General features: G+C 33.3%; 2 protein-coding genes across 3 annotated transcripts; one reads left to right on the forward strand and one right to left on the reverse strand.

Annotated features, from left to right (window-relative positions):
• Positions 1 to 865: 865 nt before the first annotated feature.
• Positions 866 to 5,946, reverse strand: LOC127126185 (elongation factor Tu, mitochondrial). The gene is made up of 12 exons (XM_051055069.1): positions 5,637 to 5,946; positions 5,480 to 5,555; positions 5,285 to 5,377; positions 5,089 to 5,163; positions 3,357 to 3,461; positions 3,156 to 3,246; positions 2,812 to 3,017; positions 2,347 to 2,430; positions 2,063 to 2,128; positions 1,926 to 1,988; positions 1,517 to 1,757; positions 866 to 1,286 (listed from the first exon to the last, which is right to left on the reverse strand). The coding sequence occupies exons 1-12, from the start codon at positions 5,831 to 5,833 to the stop codon at positions 1,216 to 1,218; spliced, it is 1,368 nt and encodes a 455-aa protein (XP_050911026.1). The 5' UTR covers positions 5,834 to 5,946; the 3' UTR covers positions 866 to 1,215.
• Positions 5,947 to 15,823: 9,877 nt separating this feature from the next.
• LOC127126186 (sugar transporter ERD6-like 7) lies at positions 15,824 to 19,496 on the forward strand. 2 transcript variants are annotated; one of them, XM_051055070.1, is made up of 18 exons: positions 15,825 to 16,101; positions 16,256 to 16,318; positions 16,572 to 16,661; positions 16,742 to 16,801; positions 16,885 to 16,950; positions 17,045 to 17,110; positions 17,204 to 17,279; positions 17,352 to 17,416; positions 17,493 to 17,585; positions 17,709 to 17,789; positions 17,928 to 18,012; positions 18,174 to 18,217; positions 18,313 to 18,375; positions 18,472 to 18,531; positions 18,600 to 18,653; positions 18,751 to 18,810; positions 18,938 to 19,052; positions 19,141 to 19,496. In XM_051055070.1, the coding sequence occupies exons 1-18, from the start codon at positions 15,925 to 15,927 to the stop codon at positions 19,254 to 19,256; spliced, it is 1,434 nt and encodes a 477-aa protein (XP_050911027.1). In that variant the 5' UTR covers positions 15,825 to 15,924; the 3' UTR covers positions 19,257 to 19,496. The 2 variants fall into 2 exon arrangements, with proteins under 2 accessions (XP_050911028.1, XP_050911027.1); XM_051055071.1 differs by lacking the exon at positions 17,045 to 17,110 and having other exon boundaries at positions 15,824 to 16,101.
• Positions 19,497 to 22,008: the final 2,512 nt, after the last annotated feature.

Genomic DNA, 22,008 nt, shown 5'->3' on the forward strand with positions numbered 1-22,008 from the left:
CAACAAAGTGAAAATTACGGTAAAAGCATATAACAAGATAACTGTCATTTTCATTGATAATCAATATGGAGTTACATACAAACTTCAAGATAAGTGTTGTATTCATTGATAATCAATATGGGAGTTACATACTAGCTAAGTGTTGTTTTCATTGATAATCAATATGTGAGTTACATGCTAAGTGTTGTTTTCATTGATGATCAATGTGGGAGAGATACATAATAACACTTCCAATGCTTCGTAAGACAACAAAGTCTGTTTGAATTGAGTTATTTAAACTTATTTAATGCCATAAATTGCAACACTGTTTGAAAGAACTTACTGAAACAGCTTATAGCATTATTCATAACAAAATTTGAGCTTATTTTTATAAGTTCTCAAAAGTAACTTTCGCAAAAAAATTTATAGCACATATAAAAATTATTTAAATTTATTTTCTCTTTTGTTAGAAAAATAACTTATGCAAACTTTTTCATAAGTACTTATCAAAATAAGCACTTATGCTATAAACTCCAAATAAGCTGTTTATCCAAACAGGCCCTTAGGAAAAGGGGAAAAAACAGAAACTTTGTAGCCCTTAGAAAATGGGAGGGAAAACAGAAACTTTGTAATCAATAACAAAAAGGAAAAGCTAGTGCATTCAACATGCGATCTTTTTAACACACCCTATTTGTGGCAGCTTATTCCTTCGATCTGAGCCACATGATACTTTTGGAAACAAAAGGCTCATGTTAGCTCAATCTTAGAATTCAATCTTACGTTCTAAATAAATTTCAAGCTATATATATAATAAACACAATTAACAATCATATGTTTCAACTTATTGATATATCTGAAACAAATAGAAACAAAGAGCAAAAGAGTCTTGTAGCAGAATGAATAATAATATTTTCAATAAAAAAGATTTGCAAAATCCAACATCAAAACTGTTAACGTATAAAGAGATTACTCATTCACATATTATTTTTCATAAAGCAGGAAGAGTCTGCAGCTACTGAGCTTCTTTTTTTTTTGTGATCAAGAGTATGTTGACAATTTATGAACTAAATAAATGAACCATGAAGATGAGCTTCTCTATAATTTACTCAAATCATCATCCAACCACAGCTGAATATTAATTGATTATCACAGGGATTGTATTTTCAATAGATTAATCGGATCCCAGGGCTTCAAACCCCTTTTGCAAATGTGTAGGACTAAATATTTTTAATGACTTCAGCTCAGCACTTTTGATACCACACCTGCACCAACTGTTCTGCCACCCTCTCTCAAAGCAAATCTTTGCCCTGTAAAATCAAATAAGAAGCATTGAGCTTTCCTCACTCCAGCATAAAGTCCATAATGAATTCAGCCTATCATGAGGCTAACATTGCAGCAGCATATTGGAAAATTTATGAGGAGATTAACATGCAGAAAATTTTTGAAACCATTCTTCTCCCTTTTGTATATTATAATAAATTAAAAATTAAAAATTAAAAATTAAAAATAATGTATCCTTGTTAAATAATATACTGACCTGTTTCAAGAGGAACAGGTAAAATCAATTCAAACACGGCAGTAACATTGTCTCCAGGCATAACCATTTTTACATTTTCCGGCAACTCTACTTTTCCAGTGATATCAGCAGTCCTCAAGTAAAACTGAGGTCTATAGTTAGAAAAGAAAGCAGTGTGTCGACCACCCTCATCCTTTGTGAGCACGTATATCTCTGCCTCAAATTTCTTGGAAGTTTTTACAGAACCAGGTTTAGCAATGACCTAATAAAAACAAGGCAAAGTTAGTAAACTGGTTTCTCAATCTTAGCATTTTTTTTAATTTGAGAACTCGAAAAATATCTACTGAAACAAGTACAGGTTAATATAAAGTTCTCTTGAATCCCGTGACAGTCTCTAACAAAAAGGAAAAGCTAGACCATTGCTTCTAACCTGACCGCGTTGAATGTCTTCACGTTTCAGACCACGGAGAAGAAGACCAACATTATCACCAGCCTAAGAAATGTAAAAAACCAAGTTTAATTTATGCTATGTAAATATCTCTCAATATGAAGATAACAAAAACTTACTTGTCCTTGATCCAATATCTTCTTGAACATCTCAACTCCAGTAACGGTTGTTTTCAGAGGACCACCCTACCAGGTAAATTTTAGTTTTAGGAAACACCATTATAATGCAAGAAATTCATCAAAAACTCATAATAAAAAACCGACCAATATCCAAACAAGAACAAAACATTAATCACCCCCAATAGCAAATAAGATGTACAAGCAAATAAATCAGTAATCAGTAGATTAAGAAAAGGAACTATTAGAATTCAAGGGCAATCCAGGAAATGACTCAATCAACATACCTGCATCAGACCTAAAATCTCAACTTCGTCACCAACTTTGATGATCCCTTGTTCAACACGGCCAGTAGCAACTGTTCCTCGTCCCTTGAGCACAAATTAAAAATATAAATCAGCAGACATGACATTCTGGATATCAATGCTTCTAATTATGATCCTGCTTTGCAACATACCAGATGAAATCGAGGCAGATTGTGATACTTCAGTATTTTCTTTTTAATTTCTTTTTAAAAATAAAACAAATAAATAGACAACAATGTTTTGCAAGGTTTCATATCAAACTGAAATTAGATTGATGCCAGCATTGTGTTGTGTCAATGTCAACAGAAAGGCTTAAGGATAAATTATTAAAAGTACCTCTCGACTAACAAGTAGTGTATAAATACAATAACCAAGTACGTACTTATTTCAATGAGTTGTCATTCTTCAAAAGTGTAAGAAAACAAAAAAGAATCCATGCCCTTTTACCTGAATTGAGAACACATCTTCAATGGGCATCAAGAAAGGCTTATCAAGCTGACGAACAGGGTCAGGAATGTATTCATCTACAGCATCCATTAATTTGAGAATGGCCTTACTGCCAATCTCTTCGTTTGTACCATTTAAAGCAGACAGTGCTGAACCTCTAATGATAGGGATGTCATCCCCAGGGAACTTGTAGAAGCTCAGAAGCTCTGCCAGATACACAATTAACAAAATTCCACTTCAAAATATACCAAAAAGAGGACTACAGAAAGTTACAAAGGTGCGTTTTTATCATGAATATTAATAGGGAAAAGGGAGGGAATGTGCATTGTTAGAGAAACACTCACCACGGAGCTCCATTTCTACAAGCTCTAACAATTCTGGATCATCCACAGCATCAACTTTATTTAAAAAGCACACAAGAGACGGCACACCAACCTGGACAATTCATGTAAAGGTAAATAAGTGTTAATCTAGAACCAAGGAAGTAACGGTAGACCTAAAAGTTTGCTTCTATTGTTTACAAACCACTTCAATAAAATACCTACTTGGCGAGCTAGAAGAATGTGCTCCTTGGTTTGAGGCATTGGTCCATCAGGTGCAGATACAACAAGTATACCACCATCCATTTGGGCAGCTCCGGTAATCATATTCTGCAAAGCAAACAATGGTTCAATATGTGCGATAACTAAACAAGCACAAAATGGCAGCAACATCTTTCATAAAATAGTGTTGATGGTTGAATAAGGACTATTTTGTGCTTTACTTTACTTAAAAGAAAACTGATAGAGAAACGCCTAATAGTACATTAAGGCATGTTGTAATACTAAAGTCACAACATCAGACAAAGACAAAGCAGTTATCTGAGAGACTCAGCAAAGCCATGGCAAATTCTTTAGTAACTTAATTATTTTTCTACATATTTTGGTTAGAATTAGAAATAGATACTAATCTGACTTCTCTTTTGCATATTCAATTCCATTAGAGGATGGAGCCACAAAGCACCCAATTAGACAATATTGATAATTCTATTATGACTTACAACAACAACCAGAGTAGTCAATAGCGGAGCTATCCCGCTATAGCGGAGCGGAGCACAGGGCGACTGCTATGGGAAGAGCCTTAGCGGTGCAGAACACTATAGCGGCTGCTATAGGGTAAATAGCGGGATAGTGAGCTGAGCGATTTCCGGCCCGGAGCAGTTTCTGACCCGCTATCCTTTTCTCCTCTAAAAAACCAAAATTACCACCTTAAAATTACAATGTTTTAAGGCTAATTTTGGGTTTTTCAATGAAATTTGAGTTGAGACTCAACCTTAACCTTCCTTCATAGACGTTTATGCACTTCAAAAGTCATGTGTGCTTTGATTTATGAATATTTTATGAGTTCGGTTATTTGTTTAATTTTAAATTAAATATATGTTTATAACTACTATATGTAATTTGTCCAAAAAATGATCAAATAGAGTGGTCATCCCACTTTTGGGTTGGCCGCTCCGCGCCGCTATTCGGAAATGACTACTCTAACAACAACAACAATAATAATAACAATCAAGTTGTATCCCACAAAGTAGAGTCAGCTACATGGATCAAACAACGCCATAAATTTGGTCATATATTGTATCTCCATTCTACTAATTAATCTTAAAGTCTTTCTTAATAATTTCTTTTAGAGTTTTTCTAGGTCTTCCTCCGCCTCTAGTGATTTGACTACCCTCCATCTAATTTACTCTCCTTATTACATAATCTACACATCTTCTCTTCACGTGCTTAAACCACCTAAAAGCAATATTCCACCATCTTTTCTATAATGGGTGATACCTCATCTCTCTCTCTGATGTTGTCATTCATAACCATATCTTGTATAATCTTACCATACATTCATTTTATTCACGTGATGGTTTTTTCCTGCTCAACACTTTGTCTCAAGACCGAATAAAAGGAGAGGGTTGTGTTAGGAAGTCAACAACCAACGAAAAACTTAATCAATTTTCTCTGACATGGATATCAAATACATGATTTTGTCAAAACATAAAATCACTTAATTTCATTCCACCACCTTTAAATATCAACAATCCTATGTAAAAAATACTCAACCATTTCTTAAAAGTTAATCATCTTAAGATGATTAAGTTTTAAGAAATGGTTGACTACTTAAAACCTAATTTTCAATGTACCAAGATAGTGTATAAACATATTTATAAAGTCGGTGCTTAATATATAAATTAAATACTGAACGGTACAACTCTAGGCTATGTTTAAGAGCAAATTTAAATCTTACTTTGACATAATCTGCATGTCCAGGACAGTCTACATGTGCATAATGTCGTTTTGCAGTCTCATACTCAACATGTGCCTGAAAATTGTATCACCAAACAATTACTTCCATTTTCATACAAATTGATTCACAGAGGCAGAAAAAACAATGTAATATAACATTTGCACCGAACAAATAAGCAATAAAAACAAATCCTAACCGTAGCAATTGTAATTCCTCTTTTCTTCTCTTCAGGAGCCTTATCAATTTCATCAAAAGCTATAGCCTTAGCTTTCCCTTCATCAGCAAGTACCTGCAATCAACCAAAACTTCATTAGCTCTACTAAAACCTAATCGATTGAAACCTAAGCTTCACTTCACTTCAAATTTAAGAAAAAAGACATTGAAGTGTTACTCTGGTGATTGCAGCAGTGAGTGTGGTTTTGCCGTGATCTACGTGACCAATAGTCCCAACGTTAACATGAGGTTTCCTGTATGCAAAACAACAACACATAGTAAATAAATAATTTGCGATTTTAAAAATTGAAGAGTGAGAGAGATAGGAGAGTTACGTTCTGGTGAAAGTAGCCATGGATCTCCACCAAGGGTTTGAAGAAGAAGGAGATGAGGTGGTATTGTCATTGGTGAGAGGGGATTGAGATTGAGGTGAACGAGTGAGGGAAGTGTGAAATTGAGAGGAGAATAGAAGAGGAGAAAGAAGTTTGGAAGATGAAGAGGAAGAATTTCGGAGAAGAAGCGTAGTAGCCATTGATGCTGAGAAGGTGAAGGTTGGTGAATAGAGGCGAGGGTTTTAGATGCAGAGAAAGACTAACGTTAAAAAAGTGAGAAACGAAATGAGAAGGGTTTTAGAATGGGCGCCCAATACCGACCCGGGATATTTGGGCGGCCCAAGTTTTTCGCAACCCTCAGTTTATCTCGGAGCCGGAGTCAACACCATTGGAATATTTTTATTTTTATTTTAAGAAGAAAAAAAACAATTTTCTAATTCACCCCTAACTATATTATTATTGAAGATGCGTAAGAAGGATCATAGTACAAAATTTAAAATTTGACACAATCAATTTTTTTATTTTTAAAATTGATTATTTTGTCACATTTAAATAGTAACTAATTTATATAGGATGTCTAAAAATTTATGACATTTATGACTATAAATACACAGTGATTATCAAAACTCACGCATTTGTATTTTTACAAATTTGAGTATATTATTTGATTGCATAGTTTTGTAAAATTGTTTTTAAAATTTAAACCGGTTTTTTTACACCTCGTCATATTATTTCTCAAGTAATTTAACTTAATGTGTGAATTTGTGCTTTGCTATATGTTGAATATTATGCATAGTATGTTGGTATGAATTTTTAATGTGACTGTTGTCATTGATGTGTTTTGGTGTTATGAACATAACCTTGAATTTGGGATTAATTGATGAAATTGAATGATAATCGATGAGTATGTGATTATTTAATCTCTGTATAATAACATCTGCTTTTTTTTGTGTGTGAATTGGGTGTTGGTGTCAAAATTATAGCTTTTAGTGAGCTCCCCTAGAGGAAAACGCAGAAACTGCCTTTTGTAATAGCGTGACGAGCTGCCCGTCATGCATCATGGTTGGTGATAGTTGTTAGAAGGGTGACAAGAAGACCGTCATGGTCTCTATGCGGGATTTCTCCGATTGGTCGTAATATGGGCAAAGGGTGATGAAGGACCCATCACCCAAGTGACGGGCTTCCCGTCATGGCCGCCATATATCGTTTTTGTATGACTAGTTCGATTTTAGATGTTGTTTTCTCGTGTGGTCGATGGTTAACTATTGTTTTGGGGTTTTTGATGTAATTAATTAATTACAGTGGATTATTAGGAAGATGGAATAATAAATGAATTAATTTGCATAATTATAAGTGGTAAATTAGGATTATATGTATGAGTTGTTATGTTGTAAGGAGTTGTCTAGGTTATGCCCGCAATACAATGGGGTATGAGCTGAAGGTTCTAAGTGTATCAAGTTTTAGAGTGGCTTGCGTCCAGAGATTAAGCAATTCATCAGGTACCAAAAGATTCTTCTTTTCTCTGTGCTGGTTAATAAGTGTTGGATCTACGATGAAGATAGTCGTGCTAGGTATGCTCACTATAAGAGTGTTAGTGAGAAGAAAAGTGGAAATTAAAACCGTGGAAAACCTTATGGGGCTCCAACTAATAAAAGGAAGTGAAAGGCTTCAGGTGGGAAAGAGACAAGTGGGGGAGACACTCATTCTTCAATTAGATATTTTAGTTGTCGAAGGATGGGTCATCGTGATAGTGAATGCAAGAGTTCTAGTGAGAAATGTTTCAAGTGTGGAAAGCCAAGACACCATATTGTTGATTTTAAGATCAATATTATGACTTGATTCAACTATGGAGAACTAGGTAACATTAGTACTAAATGCTAGAAACTGAAGAAGACTTAGTTTAGAGGGAAAGTTTTTGCTTTAAGTGGAGCAGAGACTACTATATGCGATGACTTGATTCGAGGTACATGCTTTATTAATGTTGTTTCTCTGATTGCTATCATTGACACGGGTGTGACATATTCGTTCATGGGTGTGTTTGAATTGTTCGTTGACTCTTGATGGTAAGAACTTTGGTATTGACTTAATATGCTTACCATTAAATCAACTTGATGTTATCCTTGGAATGAACTGGTTGGATTTCAACCATGTTCATATCAATTATTTCGATAAGTCCATGTTGTTTCTAAAGATTGAGGAAGGTGAATATCTGATGTTTATGACTGCTAAGCAAGTGGATGAGTCCTTAAAGGATGAAACTTGAGTGTTTAAGACGTTCGCTTTGTTGAAGTCTGAAATCAAAGTTGTGATTGGTGATCTACCAGTTGTGTGTGATTTTCCATAGGTGTTTCTAGATGATATTTGTGATTTACCGTTGGAACGCGAGGTTGATTTAGCCATTGACTTAGTACCTGGTACTAGTCTTGTGTCAATGGCACTTTATAGGATGTCAGCTTCAGAGCTGAGTGAGTTGAAGAAATAATTAGAGGATCTGCTTGAGAATAAGTTTGTTCGACCTAGTGTTTCACCGCCGGGAGCACCAATGTTGTTAGTTAAGAAGAAAAATGGTAGCATGAGGTTGTGTGTCGATTATCGACAGTTGAATAAGGTTACTATCAATAATAAATATCCTCTTCTTAGGATCGATGATCTGATCAATCAGTTAGTTGGTACTTGCATGTTTAATAAGATTTGTTTGAGATCGAGTTATCATCTAATTCGTGTGAAGCCAGAAGATATAATTTGAAGATTGCGTTTAGAACTTGATATGGTCATTATGAGTATTAAGTGATGTCATTCAATGTGTCTAATGTATAGGGTGTATTCATGGAGTATATGAATAGGATCTTCCATCCTAACTTGGATCAGCTTGTGGTTATGTTCATCGATGATATTTTGGTGTACTCAAAGTCAGATGAATATCATGCATAACATATGAGAGTTGTGCTACAGACTTTGAAAGATAAGAAGTTGTATGTGAAGTTGTCCAAGTGAGAGTTCTAGTTGCGTGAAGTGAGTTTACTTGGTCATGTGATTTCTAGTGGTGGTATTATGGTTGATCCGCCAAAGGTTAGTGTCATGTTGCAGTGGGAGACTTTGAAGTCAGTTACAGAAATCAAAAGTTTTTTGAGCTTGGTTGGTTACTGTAAAAGGTTTATAGAAGGATTTTCAAAGTTGCCTTTCCGTTTGACTCAGTTGACTCAAAAAAGACAAGCTTATGTGTGGGGTGTTCAGTGTGAAGATATTTTTCAAGAGCTCAAGAAGAAATTGACGTTAGCACCACTTTTGATTTTATCGAGACTAAGTGAATCTTTTATCGTGTATTGTGATGCTTCTAATATGGGTTTAGGTGGTGTGCTTATGCAAAAAGGTCAGGTTGTGTGTATGCTTTGAGACAACTGAAGATTCATGAGAGGAATTATCCTACCTGTGATTTAGAGTTGGCAGATGTGGTGTTCATGTTTAAAGTTTGGAGACATTGTCTGTTTGGCGCTATATTCGAAGTGTTCAATGATCATAAGAGATTGAAGTATTTGTTCAATCAAAGGGAACTGAATATGAGGAAGATGAGGTGATTTGAATTTGTGAAGGACTATGATTTTAGTTTGAGTTACCATCTTGGTAAAACAAATCTTGTAGCAGATGCGTTGAGCATGAAGTCCTTGCACGTGTCAACATTGATGGTTAGAGAATTGAATTTGATTGAATAGTTCAAAGATCTTAGTTTTGTGTGTAATATGACTCTCAACAGTGTGACGTTATGTATGTTGAAGTTAATTGGTGGTATTCTTAAAGAGATAAGAGAGGGTCAGAAAGTCGACTTGGGATTGATTGGCTGACCGATATGGATCAATCAAGGTAAAAAGGTAGATTTCAGAATTGATGAGAATGGGTTATGAGGTTCCACGGTAGAGTTTGTATGTCAAATGTGTCAGAGATTTAGAAGAGTATCCTTGAAGAAGGTCATAAGAGTGGTTTTAGTAATCACCCTGATGATACTAAGATGTACCAATATCTTAAGAAGATGTTTTGATGGCCATGTATGAAGAGGGATGTTTATGAGTTTGTTAGTCTTGCTTGACTCAAATATTAAGCATCAGAAGCCGTCCAGATTGATAAAACCGTTGAGTATTTTATAATGGAAATGGGATAATATTTTTATGGATTTTGTGACGAGTTGTGATACGATTTAGGTTGTGGTGAATATGTTGACTAAATCGACTCATTTAATTCCGATAAAGATCAATTATCCGTTTCAGAAACTGATCGAGGTTTCCATCTAGAAGATTGATAGTTTGCATGATATTCCTTCGAGTATGATTCTGGATAGAGATCAGAAGTTTACTTTGAGGTTATGGGAGAGTTTGCAGGAAGAATTGGGAACCAAGTTACAATTGAGTTCTACTTATCACCCACAAACGGACGATCAGTCATAGAGGACTATCTAGTCTTTAAAAGATTTGTTGAGAGCTTGCATGTTGGGGTAAAGAGGTAATTGGGATAGCTACTTTCCGTTGATCGAGTTTATCTACATTAACATTTTCCATTCTAGTATTGGAATTGCACCTTTTGAAGCACTGTATGGTATAAGGTGTAGGACACCTTTATGTTGGTATGATTATGGTGAAAGTGTTGTACTTGGACCATAAATCATTTAGCAGACGACGAAAAAGATCGAGATGATTCAAGAGAAGATGATAGCTTCACAGAGTTGACAAAATAGTTGTCATGACAAAAGGAGAAAAACACTTAATTTCAAGAGGGAAATCATGTGTTCTTGAGAGTCACTCTGGTGACTGGTGTTGGTCGTGCTTTGAAATATCGAAAGCTCACGTCGTGTTTTATTGGTCCTTATCAAATTTTGAAGAGGGTAAGAGAAGTGGCCTATAGAGTTGCTTTATCATCATCTCTTTCAAATCTTCACATTATGTTTCATGTGTCTCAACTTCGAAAGTATGTTCTAGATTCGTCTCATGTGATTCAAATGGATGATGTACAAGTGAGAGATAACCTGACTGTGGAGGCATCATCATTACGAATTGATGATCAAAAGTTGAAACACTTGAGAGGTAAAGAGACCGTCTTGGTAAAGGTTTTGGGGAGGACCTGCTGAAGGAAACATTACGTGGGAGTTGGAGATTCGGATGAGAGAGTCATAGCTGAAGCTTTTTTGTTTAGGTAGTTTTCGAGGGAAAAAATCCTTTAAGTGGGGAGAGTTGTAACACCTCGAATTCGATTAATTTATTTAACTGAACTTTTGTTGTTTTTATTTATTATTTAAGTGATTTAAAATATTTTTAATTATTTATTTTTGCGATAACGCGTGTTATATGACAATTTGGCAATGATGGATATTTTTGGGAGATTTATAAAGAGTGGTAGAAATTAATTAGAATTATTAGTTAGTTTTAAGTGACTAAAATAATAGAATAATAATAAAATAAGAGAAACTGTGAGTTGTGGAGTGGAAAATAGTAAATTAATGAAATTGGTGGACTAAGGTGAGAGTTGGTAAGAATTGAGGGAAAGTTGAGAATTAAGCATATCAATATTAGGTTAAGTATATAGAAAAGGCGATGGAAGTTTTTTTTTCTGCTAAGTAGAAATTGAGAAAGTTGGACAAAAAGAGGCAAAACACTTTCTCTTCTCTATTGTGCGAGGTACTGCTGTGTGGAGCAAAGCTTCAACAGAGGCTAGGTTTTTAGACATAGTTTGTCTTCAATGTGAAGGCAAACTCTTAGGGTTACTTTTGTTGTGTACTCGTGGCCTCTTTTCTGTAGATTTCTTAGGGTTTTTATAGGTAAAATTAGGTTTAGGATTTCAATTAGATTGATTTGTATTAGATTAGATTAACCGTTTGGAACTTAGGGCATAAGTTTGCGTATCCATGGGCTTTTCAAGTGTAACTGAATCCCTTTGTGATCTGAATGAAAAAGATTTGAATATTTTGTGATTAACCCGAAATTGGAAAGTTTGATCTCGTTTTTTTGTGTGGACAAAACGAAATAATAAAAATAAAATTGAAAAATAAATTCAAAGACTGACCTAATCAAAATAATAATAAATAAAATGACTAAATGACTAATTAAATGACTAAATGAAAACGATTAATAAAAATAAAAGAAATAAAAAAGGACTATATTAGAAATAAATATATTAAAAGAGAAATGAATAAAAAGTCAAAATTGTCTCCTTCGACTTTTAGTCAATTGGGTTGACCTTTGACTCATACCAAATGCAAATTATTCTAAATGATTGACTGAGATGAAACATGAGGACTCATATAAAGCAAAATGCACAAACAAAGACACATGTCTCAGATAAAGGCAACTGGCCTAGACATAACTGACTCAAAAAGACCCAAAAGGATATAGATGCACCAAAATGTTTCAGAAAAATCCAAATGACTCAGTCAATAATCAAATACTCAGACAAAATGCAAAGTACATAGTCAGACACTTAATGTCTTAGATAAACTCAAGTGACAAAACATATGACCAAAAATATAAAGATTTGATAAAAATGGTGGATAAAATTTACGATGTGACAATATACAAATGTGGTTATACATAATACTACCTCTGTTTTTTATTATAAGTTATTTTGTAAAAATATTTTGTACCATAATATAAGTCGTTTTATAATACCAATGAATCATTAATGTTATTTTTCATATTATACCCTTAAATATTTATTATTATCTCTGCTTTCAATTATGTTAATTTGTCTTTCCAATACCATTAATGAAGGACAATTTTGTAAAGTCCTTCGTAATTTATCTTTTTCATATTACAATTATTATATTTCTTAATACGTGTGAAAAGTAAAAAACGACTTATGATAAACAACAGAGAGAGTAGTAAATAACATACTTACAATTAATTCAATCTCAATCAATACTAATTGATTGCTACTCTCTCCGTCTCACCATAAATGCACTAGTTGTGAAAAGGAGGGAGTAATAAATTCTTAACATAATTCAAATTTATCATTTTAAACTATTAATTAGACAATTCTGTAATTTTTATAGTACAAGTTGTGATACCTTTACCATTCTTAAACCTAGTCTTTAAAATAAATTAAAGATAAATTTTTGACCTAATATCTTTTTAATCATTAAGTTGTCGGAATGCAAGTTGTATAAGAATGATTTATTTGTTTAATTTATAAATTAAAATATCACTAAAGACTATATCAAATTTATTTTTAATTAAATTATTATTCATATTATTTTCGATAATCATACTAAATTCTCTTTTAATTTTATTATCATAAACATTATCTAATTAATATATATTTTTATTTTATATAAACGGGTCTTTTATTTTGGTTTTAATTCCTATATAATAATAATAAGGAGAAATAAATTTAAGCATCTTATTTAAAAATATTGGGATTAATTACTATGCACTGTCAGTGTAAAAAGATTTACATTGTCGATTCATCATCATCACCCGTTTGCATTACTTTATAGGTTTTTAAAATAAAAGTCAAACTTATTTCAATATTCAACGTTTAGGATTAACTGACGGTGTAAAATCTCTTTAAACTATCAGTGTATTTCAATTAAATCCAAAAATATTTTAGCCCGACGATATACATTTTGACTATTAACAATTTTAGACATCTAATTATAAACATTTTTAATATATATATATATATATATATATATATATATATATATATATATATATATATATATATATATATATATATATATATTTTTATAATTAAGAGATTTGCATAGTAATTAACCATAAATAAATTGCATTCCTTATTGCAAAATTAGAATATGCTTCCTTGTATTCGAGTCATTTGGGTTTTTTTTCTAGTCACTATCATAATCATCATTACCCCCAAGGAATTAATGATGATGGAAATCAAAGAGGATAAACTTAGAAAAATTAGTAACTAAAAGATGCATTTTATTAAGGTTAGGGTGACCCAAGCATTAATGTGTAAGGTCTTGAGAAGCAATAGAAGCATATGCCACCGGTGAAGATAAATGATATAATCCTCCAAAGTCACTCCCGTTCCAATCATTCGTCATGGACATAAACAAAATCATCATTAAAAAGGACTGAACAATCAAGAGTACGGGTGAGGTTGTTAACAAATATTAGAACAATATAAAGAACATAGTCTAAAGACAAGTTCAGAAGTGCATGTGCCTGACCAAGGCCTTGAACTTTGAAGACAAAGAATTAAAATAAGACAAATGAGATAAAATAGATTTATTACCAGTCATATGATCAGAGAAATCAGAGTCAAGGATCCAAGGACCAAGAGAGGATGTAAAGACAAAGGCTAAAAGATTACCGAACCGAGCAACAACAACAAAAGATGATGGTTGTTGAGCTGATTTGAACCGAAGGAATTCATTATAATCAACTACAATAATAATAACATCTACTATAATAGTCGATTGAGCAACAACAATAACATGTGGTTGTCGTTGTTATTCTTTTGCCTTTGTACGACATTCAAATTCAATGTGGCTGTAACAATTGCAATAGTTACAACGAATAACATGGTGTTGGCTGTCGCGCGTTTCGTCCATCACGACCATGATAGTGGGAAGCAAGAACATATTATTCAATGGGAGATGGAGTAGAGACTAGTCTAAAAGTATGAGATGTAACCAAGTGCAATAGTTGTTCAATAACTGCTTCATAGTTAGGAACAATGGATCTTGTTATGAACGAAATCAAGTTCTGGTGGTAGTCCGACAAGTGCCATGATCATGAAAAAATTACTACGATGTTCAACATGAGTTATTGCATCTTTTGTGAAAGGCGTTAGGGTTGTGAAGTTTTCCTTCAACACATCAATAAGCTTACTCAAATAAGCTTTCATATCCATATTCTTCAATTTCAAAGAGTTGACTTTAAGGATGATACTGTAAAGACAATGAACATCGTTGGAGAAGACTTTCTTAGCCTTTTTCCAAACCTCATAGCAAGTGGTATAGGCTTGATACCGTGCTTGGAGATTAGTTTCTATGGAAAACCATAACACATAGAGAGGCATCAATTTGTTTCCACTGATCGAGTTTGGTGGATGAAATATAATATGATTGTGTGGTTAAATGATCTTCAAATCATTGATCTTGAAACCACATTTTGACAGCACCAACCCATATGTTGTAGTTGGATATCCCAGTTAGTTTCTCGCATAAGATAATCAGAACTTTGGTAACTGTGACTGAATTAGTGTCTCCCATGAGAGTTGATGGTTGGAAAAGAAAATCTGAGTACATATTTGGAACGAGGGTGGGAAGGCGACGTTGGCGATGGAAACAACGAAGAAAACAACTGATGGATGCTTTGATCCGCACATCGTAAGACATGCGACGTGTGTGAAGGCGAGTGACATCGAGCTTTTGGGGACTGACCGATCTAAAGGAGGCATTTTTGACGGTATAGGTATCTCACCGGAAGGTCGTCGAGATCAACTAGTGGCGGCGAGCTTTTGGGACCGACCGATCTGGAGGAGGCATTTTTGGTGGTATATGTATCTCGCTGGAAGGTGGTCGAGATAGGTGGCACTAGTGGCGACAATGCTCATTATGGCTGAGAAAATAACATAATTACAATTAACATTATGATTGTCAATGGATTCGTAACATAGTTTATCATTTTAAACAATTAATTAGACGACTCTTGAGTTTTTATAGTGCAAGTTGTAATACCTTTACCATTCTTAAGCCTAGTCTTTAAAATAAATTAAAGAGAGACTATTTTAAAAAATATTTTATTTGACCCAATATCTTTTTAATCATTAAGTTGCCAGAATGCAAGTTGTATAATTTATTTGTTAAATTTATAAATTAAAATATCACCAAAGACTATATCAAATTTATTTTTAATTAAATTATTATTCATATTAATTTTGATAATTATACTAAATTCTATTTTAATTTTATTATCGTAAACATTCTCAAATTAGTATATATTTTTCTTTTATATAAATGTGTCTTTTATTTTGGTTTTAATTCCCATAATAACAATAATAAGGAGAAATAAATTTAAGTATCTTATTAAATATATTTTAGCTCAACGATATACATTTAGATTATTAACAATTTTAGACATTTAATTATAAACCTTTTTAATATATATACTATATTTTATTTTTATTTTTTATAATTAAGAGATTTGCGAAGTAATTAACCATAAATAAATTGCATTCCTTCTATTCCATTGCAAAATTAGAATATGCTTCATTGCATTCAAGTCATTTGGTTTTTTTTCCAGTCACTATCATAGTCATCATTACCCCCAAGGAACTAATGAAGATGGAAATCAAAGGGGATGTTGAGGGTGGTAAACACAAAGGAGTAAGAGAACCATTGATAGGGGAAAAGAATAAGCAACTTGTCAATGAAACCAAAGATTATCATCATCCATGGATGGTTTACTTCACCACATTCATTGCTGTCTGTGGTTCTTTTGAATTTGGTGTTTGTGTAAGTCTTTACTTCTCTCACCACTTCTATGTTTTACTATAAATCTGAAAATCAGCAAAGATAAGCACTTTTTTATATAGCTTCAAGATGCTTGCTATAATTTAGTTGACTAAGAGTTTTATAGAATAATTGTTATTTTTGTTTTATTTTACAGGTTGGATATTCATCTCCAACTCAAGATGCTATCAGGAAGGATCTTAGTCTATCTTTGGCAGAGGTTAGTCAGAAATTATTCAAAATTTGATTTTACTTCATTATCCTTAGATTAATGAAAACATAGGAAATGGACTGAAAATGATTATGAATGTTCTAAAACTGTTTTAAATAAACATTGTCTGCACATTTTTTTAGACGCAAACTCGTGATTACTGTGTACTAAAAAAGTTTGTATAACTTCTACTTAGTGGATTTGATTCCTGTGGTGGATTTGATGTTGTTTTCTTTGGTTTTTGCTGATTGAATGTATGCAGTACTCCTTGTTTGGCTCCATCTTGACTTTTGGTGCGATGATTGGCGCAATAACAAGTGGTCCTATTGCTGATTTAGTTGGACGAAAGGGGGTAATATCACTAAAATGATGAATTAAGTTCCAAATTAATTGGAGTATTCATAAAAAGTTGGCTTTGGAATATATATGCAGGCAATGAGAGTATCAAGTGCTTTCTGTATTGCAGGATGGCTTGTCATTTATTTTTCTAAGGTTCTTACTACAAAACCTATGTGATTTTTGTTGTTGTCATAATTGTTCTCCAAAGATTAACTGAATTTTTCTCATATATTTAGGGTCCAATTCCTTTGGATATTGGGAGACTAGCAACAGGATATGGAATGGGAGTTTTTTCTTATGTGGTTAGTCATATTTCTCAAATATCCATTTTAAAACACTTGCATATGTTCAAGTTATTAAAGTGACAGTATATTTGATGTATTATACATATATAAGGTTCCTGTCTTCATAGCAGAAATTGCGCCAAAAGAACGCCGAGGAGTCTTGACTACCTTAAATCAGGCATAGTTTTGCTACATATTGTAACTTCAAGGTCAAGTATTTGCAATGAAGGTAGCACTGACGTATATGCCTGTTTTTGATATTCTTTTGTAGTTCATGATTGTTATTGGGGGATCCACGGCATTCATATTTGGAACAATACTTTCATGGAGGGCTTTATCTATAATCGGTCAGTAATAAACTTAGAACATTATACATTAACTGAAACTTTTCAATACTAAACAAGTGTTTGCAATTGCAGGCCTTATTCCCACTGCTGTGTTGCTTTTGGGTCTATTCTTCATTCCAGAGTCCCCTAGATGGCTGGTAAGTAACAAATTTCCATATAAAGTGATTAGCACATCATGAGGAGTGCCAAGTACCGACCAATTAATGACTGCAGGCAAAGAGAGGACTCACAAAAGATTTTGTGGCGGCATTGCAAATACTTCACGGTAAAGATGCTGATATATCTCAAGAAGCAAAGGAAATTCAGGTTACTGTGTGTTCATGTTGTTGATATATTTCTGTGACTTTCCTGTCATGCACAATATTAAAGACAAAAAGCATTCCAAGTATAATGCAATTTTATGCTGGTGTATTTGTTACTGCCACACAGGATTATATAACTAGTTTAGAACAGCTCGCAAAACCGAAAGTGCTGGATTTGTTTCAAAAAAGATATTTACGCTCACTCACGGTAGGTAACTATAGTTCCACTATTGATATCAGTTCAGTTTCTCCAAGGGTGTGTGTGGAAAATGATAGTTTATTTTCCACCTTCTCATGTTATTGTTGTATTAAGGCGTATAGATAACTAATTTTGATGTATGACCAGATTGGAGTAGGGCTTATGGTCTGCCAGCAATTTGGTGGAATCAATGGAGTTGGTTTTTATGCTAGCAGTATTTTTGACCTAGCAGGTTCTAATACTTACTTCTCTAATCGCAACTCTTCATTCAAAGTCTGACATTTGCATACAACCTATAACTCCCAATGAAATCATGTTTTAAAACTTAACTTCATGAAGAAGTCAGATTTTTATTTTGTTCCGGTGTATTTGTGTACTTTAATTTCGTTGTAGGATTTCCTTCCGTGACCGGTACTATACTTTTTGCTATCCTTCAGGTTCTTATTTCTAACTTATCGAATAATTCATGAAAAGTCTATTTTTTTCACCCTTCAAATTCAAACCAACTCAATTATGTTTTTTGATTTTGCAGATTGTGATCACAGGTGTTGGAGCAGCCCTCATAGATAAAGCAGGCAGGAAGCCGCTACTATTGGTAATTTTAACGCGCGAAATAACTTATCTTCAACCTTCCGTTTGCTTATCCTCTTCATGTATGACATTGTTATTGTTATTTGTTTGTTTCAATTAGGTATCTGGATCAGGACTGGTTACAGGAAGTATATTTACCGCAGTTGCATTCTATCTAAAGGTACATCTCAACTAAAAATATTACAGCTTCAAGTCTTTAATCCGGATATTTATGTAAAATTGATATAGGCTCATGATTTGGGTGTGGGAGCAGTTCCAGCTCTTGCCCTAGCCGGTTTACTGGTATGGCTGCTACTCTTTCTCTACTGATGTTTTTTCTATGCATCTCAAAAATATGAACTCATTCTCCGTGTGATATTTAATCTTTCTATAATATTAGGTCTACATAGGATCGTTTGCAATAGGAATGGGAGCAGTTCCATGGGTTGTGATGTCTGAGGTACGTCCCGATCCCTTCGAATTCGTCAATTATAAAACATGTCTTCTATATCCGAATCAGTATGATTTTACTTGGCAAAAAGATGGCACAAGTTTTGCTGAAATATTATTATTACCTTGTGTTGCAGATATTTCCTGTGAATATTAAAGGACAGGCGGGAAGCATAGCCACATTGGTGAACTGGTTTGGCGCATGGTTATGCTCCTATACTTTCAACTTTCTCATGAGTTGGAGCTCCTATGGTAAATACATTGTTTTCAGCTTTATTTCATTTAAAGGAGTAATGATAATAAGCATTATTATAGAACATTTTGTAATTATGATTTTCAGGTACTTTCATTCTTTATGCTGCAATCAATGCACTAGCTATATTGTTTATAGTTGTAGCAGTTCCAGAAACCAAAGGTAAAAGCCTTGAACAATTACAGGCAGCCATTAACGCCTAAGAAGTATGCGATTTTCTGTGTTTCGTGGAACAATAAGGATGCAAATTGAAGATTGAATCGTGAGCTGTATTTTTTGTCTGTTTGCTTCTGTATTTGATAGTTGAATTCACAATTGTTTATAACAGTATGCTTTGAAAATAACTTACAAAGTAAGTTTAACCACAAAAGGCACAAATTATGTAGAATGCTTTTTTCCCCCCTAACAGCAGTTTCATAAAGTATTGAAAAACCTTTCCCAAATTAATGTTGAATAACCTCTTGAAATAATACACAATCATGCCTAATGAAGAACTAATCTTTCAATTACAAGATACTTTTTATTGTTGTAAAAAGACACTAAGCTCCTTGTATCTAAAAATGTAATCAGATTGAAATTGAGGTAGTGGTAGATTATCATAGTCATTCATAGATACGGTAACAAAAGCTAAATTTTCCAAAAAAATTTGACACCATTAGATTGACTAGCTGAAGTTCCATTCTTAATGGCCAAATCTGATGACTGATCAAAAGCTCCATGCCTTAGGATGATTATCATTAAATTTCCTGTTGACCTTTATCCCACTGCACCTTGTACAATGCTCCTAAACAGCCCTCAAGAGAGGAAATCCAACTTGTAAACATCTTAACCCAAAGTTGGGGAGGATGAACTAGCTATTTAGTAAATTTGGGTCACAAATTGTTCAACACTTGCAATTTAGGGTCCCAATCTAGATACTATTATTTCTAGAGTCTTCGAAGCTAAATATTACCGGACAAAGGGGTTCTTGGAAGCTTGTTTAGGGCATAATTCAAGTTTTGTTTGGCATAGTATCCACACTTTTCAAGCTACGATTAACGAAGGACTTAGATGGAATGTTGTAGATGGTAGATTGAGTAATGTGTGACACCAACCGTGGTTGAAAACATCCGACTCTGAATTCGCAAGAACTATAATAACAACATGAGCAGAAAATATGATCGACCATCACAATCATATGAGATCCAAACACTTTTTAAATCTAGAGATATGGGGAAAAAAGTACTCACCTGAAAGAGTGACCCAAAATGAATGATCTATTTTAATTTCTATGTACTTTTTATAATTTTATCTTCTAATTAATATTATTTTTTCATTATTCTCAATGATAAAAATAGTTTAGCAAAATTATCATTTTCTCATATTTATTTATTCATTTTTCTTAATCTATGTAAAATAATCAACTAGATAACTCATCTTCATGGGATGAAGAGATTACTAGTTTAAAACATCTCTACGGCTGACGAACCAATCCTGGGACAACAAATATACAGTCAAATCTCTATATTATCATTCTATAGAAAACATTAGAAAATCGTATGATACTTGGGTCACACGCAATTGGAAAGATATTTTCAAGTTTAAAGGTCCAAACAAAATTAATGTATTTTTATAACACTAAAAGGGTGAATATAAATGTTTTTTTTAAACAATCACTTAATTTTTAATAATTACTTGCAGAATCAAATTAGAGCTAAGTGTTTAATAAAATATCAAGAAAATTAAAGGTTTTAATTATGTCGCAATCCACTGTATAAAATAAATTGGGTAAAAGTAATAAAAACTAAAACATAGTAAAAAAAAGGGTAATTATTATTTCAATTAAATAGATGAAAGTTGGTGTACATAATGATACATATTCCTTCAAGTCTCCTTTCTCGCTTTAACTTGGATACTTCGAGTTCTATAGGAATTTTGTAATGATATTGCCGCCTGATTCCTAACGCAAGAATCATTATATATACTAAATACATAAATAACCGCCTATAATAGATATATTTTCAGCGTTCGACACATAATCCTTTGAGTAATTTCTAGTCTTTTAGCTTATTCCCACATGCCTTCGACGACTGGATAAGATAATTTTTTTTTATTCAATTTGATCCTTTTACCTTGTCTCAACAATCACGATTGATGGCTCAACTTGTCGAGTTATAAGGAGAAACATTCTTGTAATTTGGGGAAAATGCTAAGTCAAAAACCATGGTTAATATGTCGAACTCGACATCAATGATCGAACACTACTCTCGTCACACACGTAACCTTATGTCCTCATATTTAACTAAGTATTGTTTCAACGTCATATTCTCTTTATCAAACTCAGCACGTCGATGATTCAATGCTTGTGACTGCAACTTTTCGTTAGATGTATTTTGTATGATGTCAAAATTAGGATACTTTAGCGTTAATGTATATTGGACGATATCCTCTGATTTCCAATGTGCATCTTGGCATTATGAAGCATAAAAGCATTTGGAAATAAGTTGGAAAAAGTTTCATGCATCAAAAATAATTTTTGTAAAAAATTAACTTATAGGTTGACTCATACATATTTCAGGTCGACATATAGAATTTTTTTCTATGTGGCGACACATCCGTTTCATAGGTCGACTCATATACTTCATTATTAAAGCATGTAGGCTATGTTAGATGTGTCGCCTCTACATGTCGGCACATGACATTTACATGTCGATGCATGACCTATACAGGCCGGCACATGCGTCAAACAGGTCGGCTAATGGCTTTCACAGGTTGGCTCACGAAATGAAATTTTTCAAAAATTCACAATTTTTTCAAAAATTCATAATTTTTTCAAATCTTTTGCATTCTTTTTGCCTCCAAACATGCATGCATCATTTCTAGTAAGGTTTCTAGAGAGTAAAACCTATACGAATCTAGGATTTCAAAGCATCTCATCATCTTCAACCTTCATTCTATGTATACACACAAACAAAC

This window comes from Lathyrus oleraceus, chromosome 3 (genome assembly GCF_024323335.1).
Source record: "Lathyrus oleraceus cultivar Zhongwan6 chromosome 3, CAAS_Psat_ZW6_1.0, whole genome shotgun sequence".
Classification (NCBI taxonomy): domain Eukaryota; kingdom Viridiplantae; phylum Streptophyta; class Magnoliopsida; order Fabales; family Fabaceae; genus Lathyrus; species Lathyrus oleraceus.

What these genes read in the sequence shown, in the direction of transcription:
- LOC127126185 (XM_051055069.1), bottom strand. Translation starts at nt 5,833, where the DNA reads ATGGCTACTACGCTTCTTCTCCGAAATTCTTCCTCTTCATCTTCCAAA. An exon ending in TGTAGAAATGGAGCTCCGTG is followed by an intron (nt 3,018 to 3,155) that starts GTGAGTGTTTCT and finishes TGTATCTGGCAG; the next exon opens with AGCTTCTGAGCTTCTACAAG. An exon ending in ACCTGTTCCTCTTGAAACAG is followed by an intron (nt 1,287 to 1,516) that starts GTCAGTATATTA and finishes TTGATTTTACAG; the next exon opens with GGCAAAGATTTGCTTTGAGA.
- LOC127126186 (XM_051055070.1), top strand. Translation starts at nt 15,925, where the DNA reads ATGAAGATGGAAATCAAAGGGGATGTTGAGGGTGGTAAACACAAAGGA. An exon ending in TACTTTTTGCTATCCTTCAG is followed by an intron (nt 18,218 to 18,312) that starts GTTCTTATTTCT and finishes TTGATTTTGCAG; the next exon opens with ATTGTGATCACAGGTGTTGG. An exon ending in CAGTTGCATTCTATCTAAAG is followed by an intron (nt 18,532 to 18,599) that starts GTACATCTCAAC and finishes AAATTGATATAG; the next exon opens with GCTCATGATTTGGGTGTGGG.